Genomic DNA, 24,683 nt, shown 5'->3' with positions numbered 1-24,683 from the left:
ATGTGTCTGCTTGAGCACGAGGGTTAGGAGGGCCAGGCTTTCACTGGTTGTCAGTTGATAATCGATGGACATAATATGGGCAACCTCTCTGTGACCTCTTGTTCAATTCCTTCATTTAAAAGCAAACCCAGAACCTACATTTGGACACTTATTGTGGTTTTTCCAGCTTATTTACATACTAGTCCATCCCTGCTCTTGCCAAATGGTGTCTGAGGTCACGCTAACGTTAACTTTTCTTTCTTTCCAAATCATTCATTTTATCTATTTTCAGTTTTTTTAAACTAAACCCAATTTTCCCATACTTATGTTTCAAATGTGTGACAGTAGGTAAACGCCCTACCTGCCCCCACCCATATTTGGTTGTGCGCTGTTTCCATAGCAACTGAATTCAAATCAAAACCTTCAGCCCGGGCTTTTCTTGGTGTCATCGCCATGGTAACCCGAGAGCATGAGGAATGGGGGCTGTTTTGTAATGATGGAGAAGAGGTGGGGGGGGCAGGGTTAAGAGTTTGACAGTGAAACCAGAAGCCCCTTGTGTGGACTCGGGGGGGGGGGGCAGGGCTCTGAAATTTGAAAATCAACACTTACGACCACGTGTCTCTGGGATAATTGAAATCCCCACTAGCTGCCTTTTGAAGCGATCACAGAAATTCCCTGTGTGCGCTGCCTAAGCATGAACCCCCCACACACAAAAACATGAGATGTGCCAGAAAGAGATAACAAACGCACAGATCAGAAGAGGATGAGAGGAAAATCCCCTACAGGTATCCCCACACCTGTTATCTTTAGGCTGCACGCTTCCTCATTCCCATACCGCCCCAGCTCTTTGAAAGATGCTGACCCTAAACCAGAGGCCTTCATTTTATGGAACCTGAACGCCTCCCATTAAAAGGGCCTCCGTCTTGTAGGTCAGTCAATCATTAAACCTAGTGATTTAACACGGCAACAACCCAAGACAGGAATGCAGTTAATTGTTAGCTTTTGTTGTATGTTTATTCTCAGTTTGTTTCCCTCTGGCTTAAGGGCACACATAATATCGAGAATTTCAAAGTAAAAACAAACTTTTTTGACCTTACTATTTAAAGGAAAACTTCACTAATGGGGAAGCATTATTTTTTCCAGATACACTCTTGATGCTCTGCATACACTAGAGTGAATACATTTCTTTTTTTTTTTTCTGAATAAAAAATGTTGGTTTTCTCCTCTGTATTTTGATTTAAAACGACACAAAAAAAGCTGCCCGCTGATAAAAACCACCAACGATGGGATGCTGGGAGCTTCTCAGCATTTCCGTGTTTACTTTCAAACTGCTCTGGCTGGGTCTGGTATGAGCAACGTGTGCATTCCCCCCCCCCTGCCTACTTCCTCCTGCTGTTTAAAGCCTTCAGACTGAAAGGCAAAAAAAAAAGGAAAGAAAAAAAAAAGGAGTTCATTGATAGACGGAATAAAAGGAGGGGTGTACCCTAAAAACCAGACTGCAGTCACCAGGCAACGAGCAGATCAAGTTTCAAAGGCTGACAAGAAGTTGCAAGAAGTTCAGAGAGGAGGAGAAGGAGCAGAGAGATGGGTGTATCTGGTGGGGAGGTGCATGGATCAGTGGGAGGTTGTTGCTGTTTATCTGCTGCCTACAGTCCTCTTTCATTTTGCAGCAAAGAAGGAAAAAAGTAACGGATTAAAAAAAATCTATTTGATACTTTTTGACTTAATTACGTCCTTTTTATTTGTCATTTTGTTTGAAATTTTACTCAAGAGCGAAGGGCCTTCTCATTCCTTACGTTACCTCTCCAACCCTAAATTACAGGACCCCATCTTTATCTTGTCATCACTGAAACCATCACTTTAGAGATTCACGTGTTTGCACTCCACAGAGCCTCTGGCTGCTCATCAGCTAAAGCTGAACCTCTGTGAGAATGTCATCAAAGAAACAAGGATCAGCAGTTTTTGTAGGTAATTTTCTTTTCCACTCCCTTTTTTCCAAACAAGCCCAAGGTGGGTTATAATTTGAAAAAGAAAACATGGAAATGCTTTAAAAAATCAAAAAACTTTCCAACTGGTCAACAATAAGAAAGTGCACCTTTTTTATTTTTTCTAAAAAAATTGTTGTTTGAGGATTAAAATTTGGGATTATTGTTTTAATCCAGTTTCAACTGTTTGTAAAAACAAACTATGGTGTGATTTTTTGTGATCCTTTACAAACCTGCTGTCATACCACTATCTTTCTTCAAACATTTTAATTTATTTAATGTTTTACTAGGAAAAAAAAATTAAATTCGGCACACAAAATGAAGGAAACGTGTGAAAAAAAACACAATTTGTAAAAGATTAACTTAATTAAGTCGAGCAGTGAAAACAAACTTTGTTTACCCATCAATGAAAATATATTTGAATAGGTTATAGTTTAATCTTCTGATTAAACTTTAGAGACCCGTCCAGAATCTTAACCCAACAGCAGATGGGATAGACTCCAATAACCTCTTTATCCCAAAAGGGATTGATGGGTTTAGAAAAGGGAGAGATAGATAATCAAAATATAATTAAAGAAGTAAAAAAAAAACACCAATACAGGTTAACTTGTAGCAGAAAATGACTTTATTTGAAGCGTAAGCTTTAAGTTGTGTTAGACTTCATATTTCAAGTGAACATCATTTATTTGAACCCATTTGTGTCACTTTACGCGTCATGTGATGCATGTCACCGTCCCGCAGTGCTCTTCCTCAGGAAGCAGAAGGTGTGGCCCAGGGTGCAGCTGACTGAAATGCTGAAGCCAGCTAGTTAGGCTTTACCATTTCAGTCTGATGTGAGGGGGAAGAGTTTTCCTGATTTGGTTTTTTGTTTTTTGTTTTTTACCTTTTTGATTTTCATGGATTTCATCAAAACATATAAAAAAACTTTTTTGTCTTTGTGTGGTGGGTTAGTTAATTTTCCATTAACAGTCTAGATTGTTCCTATTTTTTGGGTACAGTTGTCTTTTGTCAACCTATTTTACAGCCCCATTTTGTAAGTTCCGGGTAAAATAAAACCAATTTCTATTAATACTTCAGGTGCCGTCATGCCTTCCTGCTTGGTCCCTAACATGTAAACATGATTTAGTAAAAACGAACAGGTCGTGTGTGTCTTTCTTAAAATTTTGCCTTCAATGAGGCCAGAAAAAGAGAACAACGTCATTTCTGGTGCAAGTTTGTGCACAAACGTGTTCAGTTTGAGTGAGTTTTATTCAAACTTTCCAAAACAAAGTGTTCAGTTCAGTCCTGTCTTTGCCAAAGCAGTTTCCAGATCATTGACCCAACACGATTACCTAATTTCTGTGTTTCTTTGTCCTCTATGGCTCAAGCTGTCATAACAGGAGCTTGTTATCGTTCATGTTATCGTTCATTTTCATGAAACACAACAGCTTGTTTTAAAGCCTCTCGGAGGCGTCTGATGTCTGTGATCTAAAACAATGTTTTCCGCCTCACAGTTTTTAAATGTTGCGCTGTGTTGTCTTGTGTGTCAGAGCAGCAGCTGATCTTCACAGTGTGTGCCCATCTCTGTTTGCAGAAGCTCTGACTGCAGCCATTGTCACACTAGATGCTTGTGTTCTCTGCCCGATAAGCCCTCTTCCTGCACATGCTGACTCTGCCTGTCTGCCCCTGTGCGCTGACCTTCTTTTCTGTTTCCCATCCCACCCTGACACACCCTCCCACAGGGCGTGTGTCTCTGACCAGGGGGGCATCTCTGCTTGTCGAGCAGCTGACCCTGGAGGACGAAGGCTGGTTTGAATGTCGCATCCTCCTCCTGGACAGCAAAAAGGATGACTTTCAAAACGGCACATGGACCTTCCTTTCCATCACAGGTGCATCTCTGCAGGATTTAGAGGCCATAGGAGCTGCCCCCCCCCCCATACATCTCTGACATGATCTCTATTTAAAGCTGTGTCAGCATGAGGCCTGGCAAGATCAGTTGCCTGACTGTTAGTGCAATGAATTGAGATGAAATAGTCCAAAGTGAGAGAATATTTCCTTTCAGATCAGCTTGCTGACTTAAAAAAAGCATGTTTTATAATTACAGAAAAGGTATTGGGGTTTTGAAAATAAAGTAGACTCTAGCATTCATATTGTTTCACTATATTAAATAACAGTCTCTATGAGGTTGGAAATAAAGTTTTTTCCACTCTTATAAACCTTACACTGTGAGTGTTCTGGATGTAAATATGGGTTTATCACAATCAAATGACACATCATTTAACTATAAATAATAGGAATACAGTTCTGCCAAAGTCCTTCTAATTTCAAAAATGTTATTTAAACATGTAAATACAAAGCAAAAACAAGTTCCCTAAAAATAAGGGAAATATTCTTAGAATAAGAGAAAATTCTTTAAGTAAGAAATGGGGTAAGAAAATAGTTCTTACCTAGAATTCTTTAAAAAAAATCTAGTTAGTAAGACATGTTTTCCTAAATCAAGATTATTTTTCTATCAAAAACTTCTTGATAAGATTATTTTTATTGCAAGTCAGAAAACAAGAGTATTTCAACTTTCTTAAGATTCCGTGTTTGCAGTCTAAAGAAAACAATTTTCCAGCTGTCATGCACTGAAAGGGATTTTCCACACTTCCTGATTGTTTCTTTTAAAATTATTACAATAATAATGCTAATATACTGTCATGTTTCACTCATTTCAAACATCTCCATGTCTTCTAGCTGTTGAATGGAACAAAGAATTTTACACCTTTTTTAAGTTCAGGTGTCGTAGCAATTAATAAACAACAAATATGTCTTTTCTAGCTCCACCTGCGTTTATTAAAACACCACCGACTTTTGTGGAGGTCCTGCTTGGAGACTCATTGACCCTCAGCTGTGGAGCCCACGGAAACCCTCGTCCAACAGTTGTCTGGCATAAAGATGAGCGGCCAATTGAGAAGCATGAAAAAATTAAAGTAGGCACATTAAAGAAATAAAATACATAGTTTATGTATGTATGTATAAGTCGTTTTTTTGGTAGTGTGTGGTTATTTTTAAAAAAAAATTTAATTCACTGTTTCTCATCATGTTCTTATTTTCCATCATAGGTGCTGAACGGTAGTCTGTCTTTGGCTTCAGTCACAAGAAATTTTTCTGGTGTGTATAAATGCCACGTCTCAAACTCAGAAGGGAAACTGACCCACTACACCCAGCTGCAGGTCCAAGGTCAGTATTAAAAAAAACAACAACCCTGCAGCGTTTGGTATATGATCATTGAAATTGATTGACTGGAGAGTGATTCAGTGGAGTTTGAGAAGTGTGTTGATGTGTGGTTGCCTATGCTGCCATCTACAGTGCAACGACCGAAGGATTACCAACTATCTTTACTGATCTGTGGCTTGTTCTCTCAAAAAAGGTCCACCAATCATCATCATTTCCCCAGAGGACACCACTCTCAACATGTCCCAGGATGCAGTTCTGCAGTGTCAGGCTGATGCTTACCCTTCAAACCTCACATATGAATGGTTAAAACAAGGACAGAATGTCTACCATATTGAGTAAGTCTGCTTAAAATCCATGTAAACTCAAAGACACATCATATATTCTTGTTTTGTTAGATATAACGGCAATATTGAAAGGAAATTGTCATAGTATCTTTCTAAAGCAAGCTGCTAAAGAAATCAGTCCTATTTTGATGAATATTTATCCAATTATATCATGTGATCGTGAGCAGCTGTGAACCTGAGACAAAGGGGATTGCTCAGATCCAGGTCCCATCTCCAACAGTTATGCAAAACATTTCTTTTAAAAAAAGATCATTTTCTTTCTGTAACCAAATATTTTTTGTGTCATTTTGTACCAGTTAAAGTGCATCTTCAAATAAATCCTGGTTCCCATGTTTCACCGTAGGTCACTTAAAACAAGAGTAAAGGTGTTGGTGGACGGAACGCTGCTCATCCCCAATCTCATCCCCGAAGATGCTGGCAACTACACCTGCATCCCAACTAACGGCATACTGGCTCCACCCATGGCTTCTGCTCATCTTAAAGTGAAACGTTAGTCTGTTCCATGTCTTTTCGTGTACTAGTCTACAGAGAGATACATTTCCAAGCCTGTTTTTTTCTCATCTGTGATTGATACTTTTTTTAGACCCAGCACGTGTTGGACGAATGCCCCGAGAAACTTTATTGCCGGCAGGTATGGAGGGGGTCATTATCTGCCCCACTCAGGCAGATCCCCCTGTGCTGTATGTCAACTGGACCAAGGATGGGAATGAATTGAATCTTGACAATGTAAGTTTTCTTTTTTAATTAATGTTTAAATGCATCATAGAAGGTTTTTTAATTTTTCAAAGAACCTGGAATCATTGTCCCTTTCTCTCCTCATCCACCTGTCTAGTATCCAGGTTGGATGGTGAACTCGGAGGGCTCTGTTTTCATAGCAACAGCCAACGACAATGCTGTGGGCATGTACACCTGTACTCCCTATAACAGTTACGGCACCATGGGCCAGTCTGAGCCCACTAAAGTGATCCTGAAGGTAAAGCTGTTGTTTTTGACCCACAAGCATTTTTCTCATTGTAAATACTGTTGGATCCATAAAAAGGCTTTGCCTCTTCTCTAGGATCCTCCTTCATTTCGAGTGCCTCCTCTGCCCGAGTATCTTCAGGAAGTCGGCCGAGAGTTAGTTATCCCTTGTGAAGCTGCTGGAGACCCTGCTCCAAATGTAACTTGGAGCAAGGTATCAGAGATGACCTACTTTGGCAGCTGGATTTATGTCTGATTGACCTTTTACATCAAGATTTCTGTCTCTCCTCACAGATTGGCCCCACTCCTCGTTCACCCTTCACAGTGTTGTCTAACGGCTCCCTCCTGCTTCGGCCGCTGAGTAAAGATCATCACGGGGGGTGGGAGTGCCTGGCCACTAATCGTGTAGCAACGGTCAGTGCGGGCACTGTTGTCATGGTGCTGGGTAAGTGGGTCAACATTAGGAACGAAGGGACAGTTTATTCTAACAAAACAATAACTTGAAATAAATATGAAGGAGTATCATCAACCCAAAGTGTATTTCTGCTTCTCAGGCACCAGCCCTCATGCTGTGTCTTCAGTGACCGTCACCACAGAGTTGAACCAGGCAAATGTGTCCTGGGTACCAGGCTTTGATGGTGGATACACCCAGAAGTTCACTGTGTGGTTAGTGTTGTGAAGAACCAACACTGCATCCACATTTCCCAGCTTATCATTGCCAATCATGACTTTGATTCCTTATTTTAGGGTCAAGCAGGCCTCTCGCGGGAAACACGAATGGGCGTCTTTACCAGTACCAACATCCAAAAGCTATTTGCTTGTGACTGGGCTGCTTGCTGGAACTGGATATCAGTTCAGTGTTTTACCTCAAAATAAAGTCGGCTCAGGACCATTTAGTGAAATTGTAACTGTGCGAACTAAAGGTTAGTCAAAGTTAAGTTGTGTTTTCTTTTACTGTTCATTTGTAGTATCTTGAAAATAACTCGCAGTATTCTGGTCATTTTTAGCTGTGCCAACAGAGGTACCAGAACTTGTTACCACTTCCCAGTCCCTGGATCCTCCTACAGTTCTGTCTGCCAACCGGACTGGACAAGGAGTTCTCCTGTGGTGGCAGGCTCCAGAGGATCCGGTCTTTCCGGTCACTTCCTACGTGCTGCAGGCACGGAGGGACCAGGGCCAGTGGGTGATCCTCACCAGCAGCATCAGCGCCAACCAGAGTGTCTTACTAGTGCAGGGACTGCTGCGGGTAAAGATGGCCTCCGTGCAGCACTAAAAGCATCTTCCCATAAATGCTTTATACAAATAAGCCCATTTTTGTAGGACTCCACCTATGATCTGAGGCTGATGTCCCGCAGCAACAAAGTCCTCAGTCAACCCAGTGAGTCTGTGAGTGTATCTACAGCAGGTAAGGTTAAGACACTAATGCTAATTCACAAAAGGATTGCTGTTGTCAATAAAATGGTTGTGACTGCAGGAATGGAGATTTACCCCCTCCGTTCGAGTTTCTTGGAGGTCATCCCTCAATCGCTGCTGGCCGGTGTGTTAGGTGGGGTGTGCTTTCTCTTTTTTGCCATCATCCTTTCATTGGTGACGGCGTGCTACATGAGTCAGAGGAGGCAGCGCAGACGCAGAAAAAGAAGACAAGGTATAAAAACAGCTATAAAATAGACTTTACACTCATAGGATATTAACGTTTTCACTCCTGGGACTCAAAAAGATGGGAAATTTGGAGTTATAGGTTCTAAAGTAAAGCTGCTGACTCATTGCTTTCCCTGTATTTCTGCAGATTTGTCAACTGCTTTTCAGAAAATCCAATCTCAAGAGTAAGTAGAGGTCACTTTTACGGTTGAAAACGTGTACATTATTGATGATCTGCCAGACATTGCAGATTTTGCATTTTAATTTTTGCCCTATGTCCTTCTCAGGGCACGCTCACCTCCTCCCAGCCCTGACAGCGTCCTCAAGTTGAAGCTGTGTCCACCTCTGCCCTTTTTTCCCACCTCCTCACAGTCTGATCGGTCCTCCTTTGACAGGGGCAGCCGCGGGGAATACCATGATCAGCGCAAACAACTCCTATCCAACTCCTCCCCGCCACCGCACTACACACTCTTCGAAAGCCACTTGGGTTCTCAGGCGCCCTCACGAACTGCTCTTGAGTCCATCTCCAGAGGCCCAGACGGGCGCTTTATTGTTCAGCCGCTGCCTGAGAGCTCAAGTCCCTCCAATCTTAAAAATCTGAGTAAGACTGTACTACAGATTAATGGTAGCGCTAGTGGCTCCGGAAGCAACAGAACATCCTTTAGGGACTCTCCAAAGTCGAGCATTTTAAGCTCGGAGAGGGACGAGAGGAAAGGATCTCCACTCACCGTGGATGTTCCGGAGCTGAGCAGGCCCCCTGCCTCACCTGGAAGAGTTCGAGCCATGGCCAGAAATTTCTCTCGTCACGGCTGCTTTTACTCTGACGACGAGCAGGGCTCTGAGACGCATCTAGAAAGAGCCAGCTTTTACTCTGACAACAGCGAGAGGAAAAGCAGCGACTCTCACAGGAAGTACCGCATGCCTGGCTGCGCTGACGACCTGCTGCCACACTTTGGAAGACCAGCAAAGCTGCTTGACAGAGGAGACCGGGACAAAGCTCATCATGCAGGCTACCAGGCTATGGAAAGTCTGCTGACTGATAACAGCACCATGGTCTCGCAGCTGGACAGCGAGCTTGAGAAGGAAAGCATTAGCAGGTGTGTGCAGCTGGCAAAGGAGAGGGAAGAAATCGAGAGGGACTTGAAGAAGTATGCTGCTGATCAAAGACGCCGCAGAGGGAAAGAGGAGCATCAGGCTCCCAAACTTGACAGCCCTCGAGGCCACGAGCCAAAGTCAGAGGAAGAGCCTGTGTGGAAACCGCAAGATGTTGCTATCAGACAGAAAAACCTGTCCTCAGGGGTCACAAGTCGAGTCTCGGACTATAGGAAGGCATGCTACTTTGGCAACACAAGCAGTCCCCTGGACCGAGTCCCAACCTCTCGCATTCAGTGGGACATTAGCCCAGTTACTTCTGTCCCCAGCCTCATCCAAAAGTCTCACCAGACAACATCAGAAACTACAGATGATTCTCCTGGTGAGGATTCCTCGCGTTCTCCTGTCACCCAAAACACATCCTTGCCTCTGCTGTCCCCTGACGCCACCTCTGAAAACTACACCCTCTGTTTGGAAAAAGCCGACTCATCATCGACTCCTCAGAGAAACCCACCTGAGCACACAATGTCCAACTCTGAGCACAGGGGGGCACCTGTTCCTGAATCCTCTAGACTCTGGGAGTTAGAACCCAGCAGTGCCTTGGTTACCAAAAATGACAGTTCAGCATCTGCATCCTGTGATAAGACTGAAAAAAGTGCTGAAGCAGACACAAGAGATCCCTCTGGTTATCCCACATTAAAATATGAGCATCATGAAGTAGCACTGAGGGCCAAAGAGGGAGAAACTTATTCTGAGCTGGAGCGAGAAGGTAACCGAGCGCGCTCCCGAAAGAGCGACAAATGCCTCTTTTCCGAAAGTCCCACTCCCATTTCAACTTTAACTCTTGTAGAAGAGGTGGAGAGTGACCAGTCTCAGTTATCTGTGCCCAGAATATCAGATTCCTTCAAATCCAAGCCTGCAGTCCCATCTCCCAAAATTTCCCCAGTCCAGACAAGTGCAATTCTAGAATACTTGAGTCTTCCTGGATTCATTGAAATGAGTGTGGATGAGCCTGTGGAGGAAGCTCAAGTCACAGACTCTGCTGGACAAAGTTTGGAGCTTAAACGAAACGAATCTGTCGTGGCTAAGCCTGACGTAGTCCCGAAAAACTGGGAGGTACATGTTAATGAGAAGCCAGAAAGAGTGTCAAGCAAAGAGCAAACCCATTGTGTGAGTGCTGCAGAGTCCAGTCAAACTCAAAGCAGAAGTGCTTCCCATGTGGAGACCAGAGTGAAATTCCCCGATGACACAAGAGCATCCTCATCTGGTTTGGAAAAAACAAGCAAGCAGCTCTATGCTGAAAAAACTAGAATTAGAGCAGCGAATGCTAGTGCTGACCGGCCCGAATCCAGACTTGGATCCAGATCAGCTCACACCTTGTTGAGTGCAGCTAAAGGAATGGCAGACATTGTGTCCAAACACTCTGAAGGTTTTGCAGACAGCAGGGAGTTTTCATCAGATCAATCCCAAAGACAAGCTTCTCAAGGGAGCAGGACTAACAACATTGTTTCACGTATAACTCAAGTTCCTGTGCCGTTTTTAAAGAAGTCCTTCAGCCTGGGCCCCTGCAGGACTCTCTCTGGACATCCACGTCCTTTCCTGAAAAAATCCATCAGTTTAGGATCACAGAGGTGGGAACACTTTGAGACCCCGAGAACGTACATTTCAGAAAGGTGCTACTGGGATGAATTCCCAAATCCAGATGTCAGGGTGAAGTCCCACAGCTTAGGCCGCACGCCATCGTCCCTCCCCATGCCAGGCCCCTCCTGGAGGGAATATATCCCCCTCAGGCGTCCCAGTATGGGGAGCTTGGAGAGGCCTCATCATGCTCACAGATCTTTTGCTAGTCCTTCTTACCTCAGTCCTTCGATGTATCCACCCCATCCAACCTCAGTCTCTCCCATGCTGGAACCCTGTGATCCACGCCGGCAAGCCGCTGTTTTCCCAGAATCCTCTAGATGGTCTCCGTCTTACCCAGAAGCCTTCAGGCCGCCTCAGCATCCGTATGTCCACATGCCCGCCTCCATTCCTGTTCCCAGTTACCAGCATTGGCCTGGATCTAGAGGGGAAAGCTTGAGACCTTTTGACTCCAGGAGGGGCCCTCCAAGGTCCTACCTGCCAAGGGGCATCAGCTGGCCCTCCCCATACTACACCCCCTCCCCACACAGGGAGGGAGATAGCTACAGGCAGCCTGACAGGATGATGAGCCGGGGCGGGGACCCTGATATCAGGGATGGGGGGAGGGCCAGTTACGCTAGTCAAAGTAGTGGCAGAGGCAGTGCCGGTTTCTTCAGACAGTCCCTGTCCATGACCCCCACTCTGCTCAGCTCGCCAGAAACCACGGAGGAGAATGAGCGGCACAGAGCTGAGATGGAGCCGCCCGAGAGGAGAGTGAAAAGGTGAAACACCACCACACCTGGAACGATCCACACACTCGAAAAGCCCTCTGCAGATGGATTTGTTGATGTTGCCAAAAATAACACACACCCATGTTCTGTTTATGTGTCTGTTGTCTGACCACTGCTTTTGTGTATCTCATTAGAAGGAACACATCAGTAGATGAGAGTTATGAGTGGGATTCTGCTGATGCCTGTGTGGACTCAGAGGTCCTGGAGGCCACGCAGTTTGATCAGATGGGTCTGTGGCGCAGCAGGGGGGCGACAAGGTATGATCAAGCTGGTGGCCTCCAGGATCAGAGACAAAGAGGTGACTATTTGACATTCTCAGTGTTTTTTTTGCGTTAAGTTTCCTTTGGCATGAGTTGTGATTGTAATGCCTGATGTAACCGTGCTGCATGTGTCCTTAGTGCCACGTTTGTGTCAGCTTGTCCCACGACATTCCCATGCACACCTTTCATGTCCCTGATTCCACCCTTCCAGGCCCGTCTTCCCCAGTCAGCCCGCCAGTTTTCCACCCTCCTCGCTGCAAGTACAGCCGCTCACTAAGTGAAGCGCGCTTCAATGCTCTCCGCCTGGAGTACCAAGAGTACAGGCGGGCTCAAGAGTCCATCTGTTCCCATGAGCCCGACCGTGACTCAGACTCTGACTCCAGCTCAGCGCTGCTCTAACATCTGAACTCGGTCCGTTGCTGTGCCAACCCTCACGGTTCCGTCTTTGCTTTCTCCTTTCATTTCTCTTTTCCTCTCTCACTTCTCACATGCCTGAATCCTTTTCCTGCTTGCAGCTGTGCCTGCTGTGACTTCGTGAATGCTTGTTTTGCTTCTTTTATAGTCTAAACTACTGTGTTTTAATGTTTTCTTTTTTTTAATGATCTGCTTTTTTCTCTCGCAGGCTCATCCAAGAAAGACTCTAAAAAGCAGTCATAACAAAGAGAAAAGGCACTGCAGTCCTGCACACTGGAAACCTTGGAAGCGTTAATCCTCAGTTACACTGGTTTGAGTTCTTCCTGCACTTGTTCTACTTGGTTATACATAAGGAAACAGGAAAGATATTCATCTTTTTTGTCTAAAGTGCAGCTGCTGTATTTTACATTGTTACACCATGACAATCAAAAATTAAAGAAAGAAAAAAATCAAAAAAGTCCTATAAAGAAAATAAATTGAGCTACAGTACCAACAAGATATTAAGATCTTGCTTCAAATCTTTTTTTATCCAACAGTTCATTTTTCACATTTATTAAGCTCTGCTAATAATAATTAAAATTAAATTAAAAACAAAAAGTTATCCCTCTAATTGTGCCTGGGATTCAAACTCCTGATACAACACTGGTTAAATTGTAGAACTCTAACTTTTCATTAAAAAAACTAAAACCATAGCCTAATACAGAACTCTGCTGCATCAATCAGTTTAGTTTATAGTTTTATGTGTTCATTAGCAGCTTTGATTTACCTGCTTGTTGCTTAAATGTCACACCTGTTCTGCTCTGCACGCCTCTCTGTATCTGTTCAAAGTGTAAAGTTAAAATATAGTTTAAGATGAAATAATTTGCTGCTGCTGTAAGTCTCTCATTATCGCTCCAAGACATAACAAATACAACTTCACTTCACCTGATTCGGTCAAACGTTTACTCTCTGGTTAAGACATTTTCCGTGGAAAACTTGATGAAATAAAAATTTGCCTTACTTTACACCTTCTCTGTGAACTAGAACCGAACAGCAGGAAAATAATCCATCAGAAAAAGCTGCAATCAATCAAATCTGATCAGAAATCATCAAACCCCCTTTTACATGTCTATGTATTTATTGAGATAAATGATGATATGCAACATTGTTTACAAGTCACGTTGTGATATAAAGGTAACACTGTGAATTTTCATCCGCTTCTTGTTATGTAATTAAAAAAGGATGATATAAATTCTGTGCCCATTAACCTGCTGTATATAGTTTTTTTACTGATGAGTAACAGAAACTGCTTTTATACATCAACACAAAGTTTGTCATTTATGCTGAACTTTGAAGCTGGAGTCATCGTTTGTATTTCTACTGTTCCTCAGATGAAACCTTCATGTGGAGTGAGGGCGTGTTTTCTCATGACAGCTTTGTATAAAGTGAAAAAAATTTATAAGTGACTTCCTTGTTGTTTTTGTCATTTTTATATGTTTATAAGGAATAAATTGTTACATTCTGAATTCATATCTTGTTTTTTTTAAGCCTGTGAATGCATTTTTCTTCACTAATTGAGTGAAAGATTGTGTTTTTTATTTGCATAAATTAAAGGAACTAACTAAAATATACTTTTATCTGAATAACAATGAGTAGTATGTATTTTAAAACTTTTTAAAATAGTTTATTTTGCTTTTTTCTGTCCAATTAACATATATATGCTGCTGCTTATCCTGACCACGGACACCTGAGTTTTCTTCAGGTTTTCAAAATAATTTAAGTTAAAATTTGAAATTTGCCTTTTCAGTATGATATTTTGATAATCAAACATGTTAATATCCCTTGTGCTATCTTAGATGACCCCACCCTTACATTGACGTGTTCTCCCTACCATGACAAAGGTGGATAAAGGTGGAAAGATTTCATGTAATCCATGGACACCAGTGAAGATCACAAATCATTGAAGAAAAAAGGTTCAGCGCACTGTCTGGGTCTAGATGACCCAACTCCCAATGTTAAAGTGTCTAGGATAGCACAAGGGATATGTGAGACACATACCTAAGAAAAAGAAAAACACCAACAAGCACTTATTTTTTCATTCAGATTTACCTCATTGTTTTTGTTGTGGTAATAAAATAAGTGGCTGTATTTGTTTTGCCTTTTTTTTTTCACTGATAAAAGCCTAGAAACAAAATCACGCTGGAGCGAATGACATGTTACTGTCACAGCTGTCAGAAATGAGCTGGTGTATTAACAGTTTAGTGTGAATGCACAAACTGTCCCCCTCCCTTATTTCAACATAACCTCCTCCACTCAAGAACAGAAGCTTTAGCACCAAACTTTATTTTCCAAAGATGTAATGCTTCGATTGCATCTTTGACATAGTTTATCCTGGGTTTTGTTTTTCATATTCGTCCACCTTTTTGCTGTTTCACCACAGAAAAATAGAAGAAACCACTAATTCTGAGCAGCATGTGGTGATTTACAGGCTTGACTTACTCCTAAGAAGAAGTGTTCTTGGCCTGTCATGACCAGCAACCGAACATTCGAGTCACAGATGACAAAGAAAAGGATCCATAACCCCCTGCTTAGGCATAGGATTTCCCCTTCAAAACAGGTCATTGTGTTAATCAATAATCACACAAAAGCTGTGTTTCTTTTTCTAAAGCATCTTTATTATTTCAGGTGAGACTTCCTCTCAGTATTGGGTGAATGCTGAACATTCACTAATCTCCAGGCTTCAAACATCGCCTCACTTGGTGGACAGACGCATCACATGTTTGACCATATTTCCAATCCCATCAAAGATGTAGTGATAGTGATAATCTGTCTCCCACATGAAGGACGGAGTGCTGACCACTTTGTTCTTCTCGTCCACATAGGCTTCGTAAAGGAGAGGGGTTAAGGGAAATATGTTTTATGAGATCCCCAGATGAGATGAATGCATGGTGTAAGTATGAGGTGACGGAAAGGATATGTATGGCTCGCGGACATTGTGGCGTGCGCCCATGGCTTTCACAGTCTGCACCATGTTGGTGTTGGGCCAGTTCCCCCAGCGGGTGTTTTCATCACGCTCGTAGCCCATGGTCACCTCAATGCTTGGCAGCGCGCGGCAGGCCAGCACAGAGGCCATGCTGGCCAGTCTGAAACAGGCGTGAAGACCAAAAACAACAACAACAAAAATTCCTCTTATTTAGTCACAATAACAAACACAAACCAAACCAGAGCCTGACAAGAGAGATTCAGAGCCTGAAAACCTCTCTGCAAAAGCACTGATTTCACATCTATTTTGTTCTTTAGCAAGCTGAAAGCAGACATTCTCAACTGCCTGTTATTACAAAGTATTATGTGAAACCATGGGACAATCATTTAGCAGTTATTCTATTTTAAAAATCTACTCCTCTTGTGATAGAAAGTCATTCTGCATGGAACCCTCTCTGATGAAATGCTAATTCCAGACAGCAGCCTGACACGAGACTTTTCTGAGTTCATAAGGAATCAAAGAATTCGAAGATAGAATGATGGATTCAGAAACTATATTTGTTATTGCAGCCATTTAGAGGGAAATGTTTACTTTTTATTTTACAGATAACGCGGAGGCATTACAGTAGTTTTTTACACAGGCCTGAAGAGTAATATTTGTCTTATTCTGCAAATGCAGCAACACTGAGCTGATTATGTTTATTCTCCAAAAAATGTTTTACAAAATAAAATAAAAACCTCACTGCAGAGATGCTGAAAGAGCCAAAGGAAAAAACACAATTGGATGTATAAACCCAGTTTTGTATTTATTAGTTACAGTCCATATATACTAAAAAAAACAAACAACTTTTGATGCTTCTGACTTTTTTGGGGGCTTTATTAAAAGTATGGGAGGATTATTTTCTTTAAATGTGGGGTAGAGGTCACAACGCCTTTTAACCTGATACGGATACTGCTTCTTTGTTTCATCCTCAACCTCGAGCTCAACTCTTTAACTCCGGTAATCCCACTTCTTCTGCCACCTGGAATCTTCTTTCTTTCACCTGACACTCTGTGTCCTCTAACCTGACCTTGTCACTGGCGTCCCTCATCGCCTTCTTCATCTATCCCAGAAAAGCCATTTTGCAACAGAGACCATTTGTGCTGCTACCTTTGTCCAGCCACGCCTTCTTTAGAGGATTTGCCTGGAAAAACTACTTTCCTGTTGTCCAAACTGAGCTTAAGACTGTCTAAACTATTTTTACTGCACCTGTCCTTCCTGCTGTCTGCTGCCAGAAAGAAGACTTTAACCCCACAACTTCAAGAAGCAGCGCATAGAAGAATCCCTGTTTCCCTAAACAAACCCTTTAGTTCAGCAAAATGCATAACAAAATTCACATATTGTGCAGAGAAGCGTTTTTTTTAAACAAGAACATTTTATCTGGCATCCAATTATTATGAAAAAATTAAAAATGTCTAATTTAAAACTATTTCTACATTCGCACATTTAAAATCAAAGAAGGAAAGTAGCTTTTTTCATTGAAATTATTCAATAATGAACCATGCACCTCTTTGCTTGTCACTTCCAGCTGCTTCTCTGGTGTCTTCAGAAACACGTGGTGAAATTTGCCTCACGATTGACTGTCAATTGAGGTTGTTTTCAGGCATTTATTAAGTCAGCAGCACCTTACTCTTACATACCCGATAGGTTTCCGTGAACGGTGGAAGTCCTTCAGCACCCTTTCCACATCATTATGCAGCTTAAAGTCTTTGCCATCCTTCATAAAAGAGGATCTGAAGAGTCAAGATACATCCATTAGTCTTAGTTCTTTGCGTTCAGTCACACCAGCTTTTACCTTTGTGTGTTTTCAGTCTTTTTTTTTTTGTGGTTATGTTCCTCACAGATTCTTAGTGATGCCGTAGCCTCCAGGGAAGATGACGGCATCAAAGCTGCTGGCATCCAGGGAAGACAGGTCCTGCATTTGCATCTTTCCCTGCCCGTGGCTGAAGCGCGCTGACTCAATCATCATGTTCCTGTTTATCAGTCAAACATGACCAAAAGTAGTTCCAGTCAAGTTGAATATCAAAACTATGACATTAGGGAAGAACAGAGCTCTTCTTAAGCGTGTCAAATGAGTGGCTCCAACCTGTTCTCCCCAGAAGCTGGTTGCTTTTTCATGTGGTCCATCACGTTCATCTGCTGTTGATTTGGGGCAAAAATCTGGAAGCGAGCGCCATTTCTGCTCAGGTGGTACATGGTGCTAAACACAAGTGTTTCCAGTTATGGTCATTCACTGGTGTACAAAACTTTCCTGATCTTCTCATACTCACTACACGCCCTCATGGACGTCAGTTCCATCCCACCATCCGCATCCAGAGAAAACCTAGAGTATAAGGAGAAATTCCAGCAATGTGTGCCATGATCTCATTACTGATCTCACAAAGTTCTGCTTAACCTACCACAGCGACATTGGTGTTTCCCCAGTTGCCATAGTCACCCTGGTGAACAAAGCAGGCAGGCTGGCGGAAAAAAACAGCCAGTGTTTGTTTAGAAAGCAAAGCCCTGGTTCCCAACATGGTTCTGCTTTGGTCTCACGGCTTTGAGAGGAGAAATGAAACGTTGGAGTTTCTCACAGAGCTTTCCACGACCTCTGATAGTCCTGATATTGATCCGAGTGAAGCGGCCTGTATATATACCTCCATAGTGCAGCCAAAGTGACGTGGCCACGTAAGACCATTGTCTTATCACACCTGCACTTGTTTCCCCACTGAACTCCCTTACCTACGCCATTACCGCCTTCACCGCTCCCCTAATCAACTTATTTAACCACAGAGGGACGCCTCCTGACAAATCCAATCAATATCTTTGTTTGCCTTTGATCTTCATGGGATTTGCTGGTGGAGAAATTGTGTTCAATGTTTAAAGCAGCTGAGTGACATTCCATATGCCCTTTAAAGTCCATTAGATTGTAAGGCTCTTACTCTCTAGTAATGCCATGTAGCGTCTAGACGGTGAACCCAGAAATATCCTTGGCAGATGGAAAAGACAGATCAAATTTAAAGGCTTCAGTTAGTTAGTGGAAGGCTGACATTTGGTTAAACTCCTGGACGCCTCAGTGGGATGTAAACCAGCAGGACGCAAAATATGACTTTGACTTTATTAGAATCAGTTGATGTAAGCAATCAATATGTACATACTGCTGACAGTATAGCAAAGATTAATAGTGGAAAAATGTTGTAAAACCAACTCGAAACACATTAGCCACAATTCCAAGTCTGAACTAAGTGAGAAGATTTGGGCTGAAACGTAAAAATTGCACACTAAAGAACTCATGCATGGGTACAACATGATGGATCCAACACACAGTCACAAAATACAAATAAGAACAATTCAAAGACAAAAAATAAAAAACAAAATAACCTTACATACTCATCCTGCAAACACTTTTCTTGGGCATCTCCCTTTCTTTACGCCCCCACCTTACAACAAAAACACCCACCCGGGCTGTTTTTTTTTCCTTAAACGCCCAAAATCTCACCCCCCCACCAAAAAGCACAGAATAAAAGACACAGAATATAACCATAGACAAATGTCTACAAAGCAAAAGAACAATCAAAGACAAAAAGAAAAGTATGTGCAATAAATAGGGTCAATTTTCATAAAAATAAAAATTTAAAACAATCTCGTCAGTGTACAGATGAATTTGCATCTATGGTGCATCTAAAAATAAATCATACATATGACAAGCACATCAAATGAAATCTAAATGCTGCTTAGCAAAGCTCCATCTTTCTCCAATTACATCAACAATCTGCTAAGAGCCAGTGTGGCTTTGGCTGCATCATCAAAATCTTAGGGAGTACTGGTTTGCACTCATTGCTTTTTTTTTTAATTTTACATGTAAAGACTAAATTCTGCAAGTCATTTAAATGCAGATATTTAACCAACCCCATGTTGAAATGAAGAATTCCCTTCTAAATGTCTATCACCACCAAATAAAAGCGTTCATGCACCTCAGCACTTTCATTGAATGAATCTGTGCACTAAAGGTACACAAACTGTTTTCGTTGCCAAGAATATTTGCAGAGATATTCATTTGATAAAGAATGTGGTTTGCGGGTCAAGCAAACAGCTGTGCAGAGAGGAAAGACAACCCAAGGCCATGTCGCCGCTTTTTGCTGGCATTATGGTGTGTAGGCAGGAGGTGGCTGAAACTGGTTGGCAATGTCATAGTCAGCAGGGAAAGTCTCGCTGCTGTCCTCCATTTCTGAGAGCAGCTCCAAGGCCTGCTCTTCCTCCTCGGTGGGATAATGGCGCAGGAGGTTTGCAGCAGTGGCTAGAATGGAGGCTCCACCAGCACCTGCCACCAGGTAGAAGCTGATGGCAAAGGTGACGTAAATGAGAGAGCCATGGTACTTTTTGTGTTGCTGCTGCAGTGACAAGATCAGTTCCGATGCCCAGTAGCAAAAGCCTATGACTGTGGCACACTGCAACACTGGAAAGACAAAGAAACCAGTTACATTGTAGCAATGTGTTTGATCTTTATTAGAAATGAAAACAAGCACTGTAGATACCTGTTAGTATATGTGCAAAAGCATATCTGCGAGTTATCTTTAGGGCAGGGTGTTTGGGTCCAAACACATCCAGGAGGAACGCAGTTAGACTGCACAGGATGCCAAGGAAACAGAAGGCAGCTATTACCCTTAGCAGCAGGATGGTCTGCGGATTCACACAGTAATCTGAAAAGACAGACGTGCCACAAATTCATATAAATTAAGGCACTCCATGATCCTCAGCTTAGAGTGGCAACGACTTTGTGCTGGTTCTTACCACCCAAAAGATTGGGATCAACGTATCCCAAGACATCTGCCACCCCGAGTTCTTGTCTCGGGCAGGTGCCTCCGTGAATCCGGAGCCAAGCAGGTTCAGCCAGAGCCGTGCACAGCGCTGTGATGGACAAAGCTCCGGGCAGGGCCGACACTAGACTCCGCTCCGGCTGTTTGGGAAGTGAGGTACCGGCTCTCCTCCTCCGACCTCCGGAGACAGCGGGACCCGGTGGGGCATACATAGCTGACCGAATGGCGAATTTTCTGTTGAAGTGGTAGGTTCCTCTTAGCACTGTCTTCCTCTTGACAGTAGTACCGGGTTATTGTGGTATTAGAGTAAAACTACGGCAATTGTCTTCCAGGATATGTCAAAGATTTCGGTGGCGATAAAAGTGCTCAACAATATAAAAACAACAATAACCGCTTCCCTAAAGTAGTCAAAAAATATTAAGGAAAAGCCAACACAAAGAACAGATCCTAAGCGGGCCTTTAGCTCTGTTGTTAGCCTCTGAAGCTAACTAAAAAAAATAAACACTTTACGTCACCAGTTCTCGGAGGAAAGACACTTTTTAGCGAACGAATGGGAAAAAATATAACCTGTAAACATCAAATCCCGCTGATAAAACCGTCCGTCTCTATGATACAAAAAGGAACACAAAACAAAACAAAAGATAGCTTACGCTGTTTTCCTCAAAATCCCTAACTTCCTGTATATGCCATTCTTCTTCGTGACGTTTAGAATGTTTGCTGTACACTACCGCCCCCAGCGGAAACTAAAATAGAAATGTACACAATGTTTAGCATGAAATTTTCTTTGCAAACAGTAATGTAAATATAGATTCATATTATAAAAATACATATATAGGTAGATCACTTTCTTTAAAAATATATAAATGAAATATTACCATCAAAACGTTTTATTTTAGATCAACCCATAATGCACCGGGTCCAGATCCCGATAAGCAAACATGGCGGCATTTCCTAATTTGACGCTTCTTTGAACTTATCTGTGTGAACAATTTTCCTTGGTTAATTTCCCCCTCCTTTTGTTTTAATGTTCATAAAGGTGTATTAATTTACTCGCAGTCCTCTTGTCTGTCGTTTTCCTCATTTGTGACTCTTTTTAGCCTAAATCTTTGGTTAACGGAAATCGAGAAAAGTGTCGAGTCGACGCCTGACAGACAGAGGAGTCACGTTTGCTGGAGCTCTGCCATGAAGGAGGCTATTTCTCTGGTGCAGAAACTCAGCGCACACCCAGATTCTCGGTGCTGGTTCGTCAGTTGGAGCCCGAGCGGTGCGCTGCTGGCTTCGTGTGGTGGCGATAAGGCCATCCGGATATGGGGACAGGAAGGTCAGACTCAGACAGACAAAGAGCCTTCTATTCGAATTTTGCTACGCCGATTTAAAATCAGTGGTTGGATGACCTTACCTTTTTTACAGTTCATGTTTTCCCTTTTCAAGGTGACTCTTGGGTTTGTAAAAACGTTCTGCAGGACGGACACCAGCGCACTGTGAGGAAAGTAGCCTGGTCTCCCTGTGGGAACTATCTGGCCTCCGCCAGCTTCGATGCGACGACATGCATCTGGAAAAAGAAGAACGACGACTTTGAGGTAAGGTTCGTTTAACCTCTGATCTAACACGTGTTCTGGCTCCACCTGGACTCTTTTCTTGTCTTCTAGAGCTTAACTGTGTTGGAAGGTCATGAAAACGAGGTCAAATGCGTGGCGTGGGCCCCTTCAGGGACTTTGCTGGCCACTTGTAGCCGAGACAAGAGTGTCTGGGTTTGGGAAGGTTTGTGTCCTCACCAGCTCTTGCAGGACAATCCTTTGTCACAGAAAACATATAGAGCTGGGTTGTAAACCTTTGTTTTCCTTCTTCACAGTGGACGAAGAAGATGAGTACGAGTGTGTTACAGTGGTGAACTCGCACACACAAGATGTAAAGCATGTTGTGTGGCATCCCACGCAAGAGGTAGGTCTGCACTCAGTCCTTCACCATCATGTAGTTGTTTTATTATTGTTGCTATTAATTGTTAAAGTGCATCTTTAGCCATATTTATGATCTACGTGCTGTTTTTAATAGAGCCATGGTAACGACGTTTGTGGGATCAATAAAGTTGTATTTTATTCTATTTCCGCAGCTCTTGGCTTCTGCCAGCTACGACAACAACATCTGTATTTACAAGGAGGAGGATGATGACTGGGAGTGCAGGGCCACTCTGCAGGGACACACGTCCACCGTCTGGAGTTTGTGTTTCGACGTGACGGGACAGAGGCTGGCGTCTTGCAGCGATGACCGCACTGTGAAGATTTGGAAGGAGTATCCAAGTGAGAGTGGTGAGAAGATAGAGGGGTAGTTTATGACATAAATAAAAAAAAATAGGATATTTTTTAATCACAGAATGTTTTGTTTGGTCTGCTTTATTAGGTGATTTGTCATGGAAGTGCGTTTGCACTCTGTCGGGTTATCATGGACGAACAGTGTACGACATTGCCTGGTAAGACTAAATACTTACACTACAGCAGGGGTGTCAAACACACGGCCCGCGGGCCTTATCCGGCCCGCCAGGTGGTTTACTCCGGCCCACACATGAAGAGTAAAAATCAAAAGGATGATTAAAAAAGAAAGCAAGTTTCTAGTCCATTCCTGTGGCGAATTATGATTTTTTAAAGAAATAACAGAAATGTGCAATTCCGCCACTAGGGGGAGTAAAGGAAAAGAAAAACAGTTGAAACAGCAAATATCTGCATGTGCCAAAAGCGAAACATAACAGCTCTGCGTCTGGGTAGGATGCACCTTGGTTCCCTATGAGCCTTACCGCTGTTATCTTGCTATAAGGATGATCATTAGCGACACCCTAATGACCAAAATGCTGTCAAACGTGAAGTGGAGGGAAGAGCCTTCCAGGAAAATTGGACAGAGTTTTTTCTTTTTTTCACGAAGCTGAATGTAAAACCCAAATGCTTTGTATGTCATCAACATCGCAGTGCTCAAAGAATATGACATTCAGCACCACTAAGAGACTTATCATAAAGAAAAGTTTCTGGATTGCTTCAGTGTCAGATGTAAAATATTCAGACTGCATTAATTTGAATAGACCAACTTTTCTTTAATTGAAATTAATTTTATTTGAGCTCCATTGGCCCCAAGTGATTAGGCTACTATGTTGATTGAGACATTTTTTCCAACTGAATAAAAAACTAAAACAAAGCTGTTATTTTGCTTTTATGTTACTGGTCCGGCCCACTTGAGATCAGACGGGTTAAATGTGGCCCCCGAACCAAAATGAGTTGGACACCCCTGCACTACAGTCTGGTGTCTGATTTTTTTTTTTTTACTTTAAAAATAGATTCTATTTACAGAGTTTTTAAAAAGTTGCCAAAACAGATTTTCTTCTTTGCTTTTTTGGCTGTACCACCACTAAAACAGCGCTTGTCATCAGTCGGCTGAATCTTTGTCCCCTTTACTATTATGGCTCAAACAACTGTCTGTTGCGTAGGTGTCGACTGACCGGTGCCCTAGCAACTGCCTGTGGCGACGACGCCATACGAGTGTTTAGGGAGGATCTCGCGGCCCATGCAGATGAGCCGGTGTTCTCGCTGGCTGCTCAGGTGAAGAAGGCTCACTGTCAGGATGTGAACTGCGTCGCCTGGAACCCAAAGGAGGCCGGCCTCCTGGCCTCCTGCAGTGATGATGGAGACATTGCAATTTGGAGGTTTCAAGAAGAAGACTGAACCTGCTGTGGAGACACCAGCAATTGGATGAAACCCTGTGCTGAACTTAAATGTTCTTTTCTTTTGCTATATAAAGTCATGCTTATACAGTTATCTTTATAAATCTGAATGATTGTAAAATGTAAAGTTTAAGTTCTATTTTTATTCACAAAAGTGATGATGGGTGTGCTGGTTAACTGTTTTTAGTCCTACAACTTAAAAGGAGCAAGAAACTAGTTCTGTTCTGTTTACATCTAAATACATCTTTATAGCAAAAAGCAGGTTTTCTGTAAAAAAATGATTTAAATAAAGCCTCAAACCCTTGGAGTGATCGGAGACTGTGCATAACTACTGTACACCCAAAAAATGGAAAATATATATATATATATATCCCCACACCTGAAATGTCTGAATAAGCTTGCAAAAATGTATTTTGGAAACGGAAATAAGTAACTGCACTGAATGAACTTGTTTTCAAGTTTGGTAGTTGGGTTTACCTTTGTGCTATCTTAGACGACCCCACCCTTACTTTGACGTGTTCTCCCTACCATGATAAAGGTGGAAAGATTTCATGTAATCCATGGACACCAGTGAAGATCACAAATCATTGAAGAAAAAAAGGTTCAGAGCACTGTCTAGTGGGTCTAGATGACCCAACTCCCAATGGTAAAGTGCCTAGGATAGCACAACACCACTATCAGTAGTCAAAGCTCACCAACTGGCTTGCACTGTTAATTTAACCCTTGTGCTATCCTAACATTGGGAGTGGGGTCATCTAGACCCACTAGAAAGTGCTCTGAACCTTTTTTCTCCAATGATTTGTAATCTTCTCTGGTATCCATAAATTACATGAAATCTTTCCACCTTTATCATGGTAGGGAGAACACGTCAATGTAAGGGGGGGGGGAGTCGTCTACGATAGCAC

General features: G+C 42.6%; 4 protein-coding genes across 7 annotated transcripts in view; 2 read left to right on the top strand and 2 right to left on the bottom strand.

Moving 5' to 3' along the window:
- Positions 1-13,783, top strand: part of igsf9b (immunoglobulin superfamily, member 9b) — a 28,411-nt gene extending 14,628 nt beyond the window's left edge. Inside the window, exons 4-22 of one of the 2 annotated variants that reach the window (XM_011479372.4) lie at positions 3,686-3,832; positions 4,764-4,915; positions 5,048-5,165; positions 5,356-5,497; positions 5,850-5,995; positions 6,090-6,232; positions 6,339-6,479; positions 6,564-6,680; positions 6,761-6,911; positions 7,021-7,132; positions 7,214-7,389; positions 7,474-7,712; positions 7,787-7,871; positions 7,941-8,111; positions 8,253-8,289; positions 8,392-11,595; positions 11,739-11,902; positions 12,076-12,275; positions 12,487-13,783. In XM_011479372.4, the coding sequence (XP_011477674.1) occupies positions 3,686-3,832; positions 4,764-4,915; positions 5,048-5,165; positions 5,356-5,497; positions 5,850-5,995; positions 6,090-6,232; positions 6,339-6,479; positions 6,564-6,680; positions 6,761-6,911; positions 7,021-7,132; positions 7,214-7,389; positions 7,474-7,712; positions 7,787-7,871; positions 7,941-8,111; positions 8,253-8,289; positions 8,392-11,595; positions 11,739-11,902; positions 12,076-12,263 (5,633 nt within the window). In that variant the 3' untranslated portion in view covers positions 12,264-12,275; positions 12,487-13,783. The remainder of the gene's footprint in view (positions 1-3,685; positions 3,833-4,763; positions 4,916-5,047; positions 5,166-5,355; positions 5,498-5,849; positions 5,996-6,089; positions 6,233-6,338; positions 6,480-6,563; positions 6,681-6,760; positions 6,912-7,020; positions 7,133-7,213; positions 7,390-7,473; positions 7,713-7,786; positions 7,872-7,940; positions 8,112-8,252; positions 8,290-8,391; positions 11,596-11,738; positions 11,903-12,075; positions 12,276-12,486) is intronic. The other variant, XM_011479373.4, reaches the window with a different exon arrangement.
- Positions 13,784-14,910: 1,127 nt separating this feature from the next.
- gatd3l (glutamine amidotransferase class 1 domain containing 3, like) lies at positions 14,911-17,904 on the bottom strand. Its single transcript, XM_004072505.5, has 7 exons — positions 17,679-17,904; positions 17,550-17,602; positions 17,366-17,479; positions 17,121-17,252; positions 16,920-17,012; positions 15,235-15,400; positions 14,911-15,144 (listed from the first exon to the last, which is right to left on the bottom strand). The coding sequence occupies exons 1-7, from the start codon at positions 17,793-17,795 to the stop codon at positions 15,010-15,012; spliced, it is 810 nt and encodes a 269-aa protein (XP_004072553.1). The 5' UTR covers positions 17,796-17,904; the 3' UTR covers positions 14,911-15,009.
- Positions 17,905-18,362: 458 nt separating this feature from the next.
- tmem127 (transmembrane protein 127) lies at positions 18,363-21,630 on the bottom strand. Of its 2 annotated transcripts, none has more exons than XM_078952772.1 (4): positions 21,475-21,630; positions 20,050-20,309; positions 19,794-19,958; positions 18,363-19,714 (listed from the first exon to the last, which is right to left on the bottom strand). In XM_078952772.1, the coding sequence occupies exons 2-4, from the start codon at positions 20,285-20,287 to the stop codon at positions 19,404-19,406; spliced, it is 714 nt and encodes a 237-aa protein (XP_078808898.1). In that variant the 5' UTR covers positions 20,288-20,309; positions 21,475-21,630; the 3' UTR covers positions 18,363-19,403. The 2 variants fall into 2 exon arrangements, with proteins under 2 accessions (XP_078808898.1, XP_078808897.1); XM_078952771.1 differs by lacking the exon at positions 21,475-21,630 and adding an exon at positions 20,726-20,803.
- Positions 20,971-24,089, top strand: ciao1 (cytosolic iron-sulfur assembly component 1). Of its 2 annotated transcripts, none has more exons than XM_004072507.4 (7): positions 20,971-21,396; positions 21,507-21,655; positions 21,725-21,836; positions 21,928-22,016; positions 22,186-22,381; positions 22,473-22,542; positions 23,545-24,089. In XM_004072507.4, the coding sequence occupies exons 1-7, from the start codon at positions 21,258-21,260 to the stop codon at positions 23,777-23,779; spliced, it is 990 nt and encodes a 329-aa protein (XP_004072555.1). In that variant the 5' UTR covers positions 20,971-21,257; the 3' UTR covers positions 23,780-24,089. The 2 variants fall into 2 exon arrangements, with proteins under 2 accessions (XP_004072555.1, XP_011477676.1); XM_011479374.3 differs by having other exon boundaries at positions 20,985-21,396; positions 22,186-22,372.
- The last annotated feature ends 594 nt before the right edge of the window (positions 24,090-24,683 follow it).

This window comes from Oryzias latipes, chromosome 9, assembly GCF_053564925.1.
Source record: "Oryzias latipes strain Hd-rR chromosome 9, Olatipes_Hd-rR_3.1".
Lineage (NCBI taxonomy): Eukaryota > Metazoa > Chordata > Actinopteri > Beloniformes > Adrianichthyidae > Oryzias > Oryzias latipes.
This window is presented reverse-complemented; position numbering and strand designations above follow the sequence as displayed.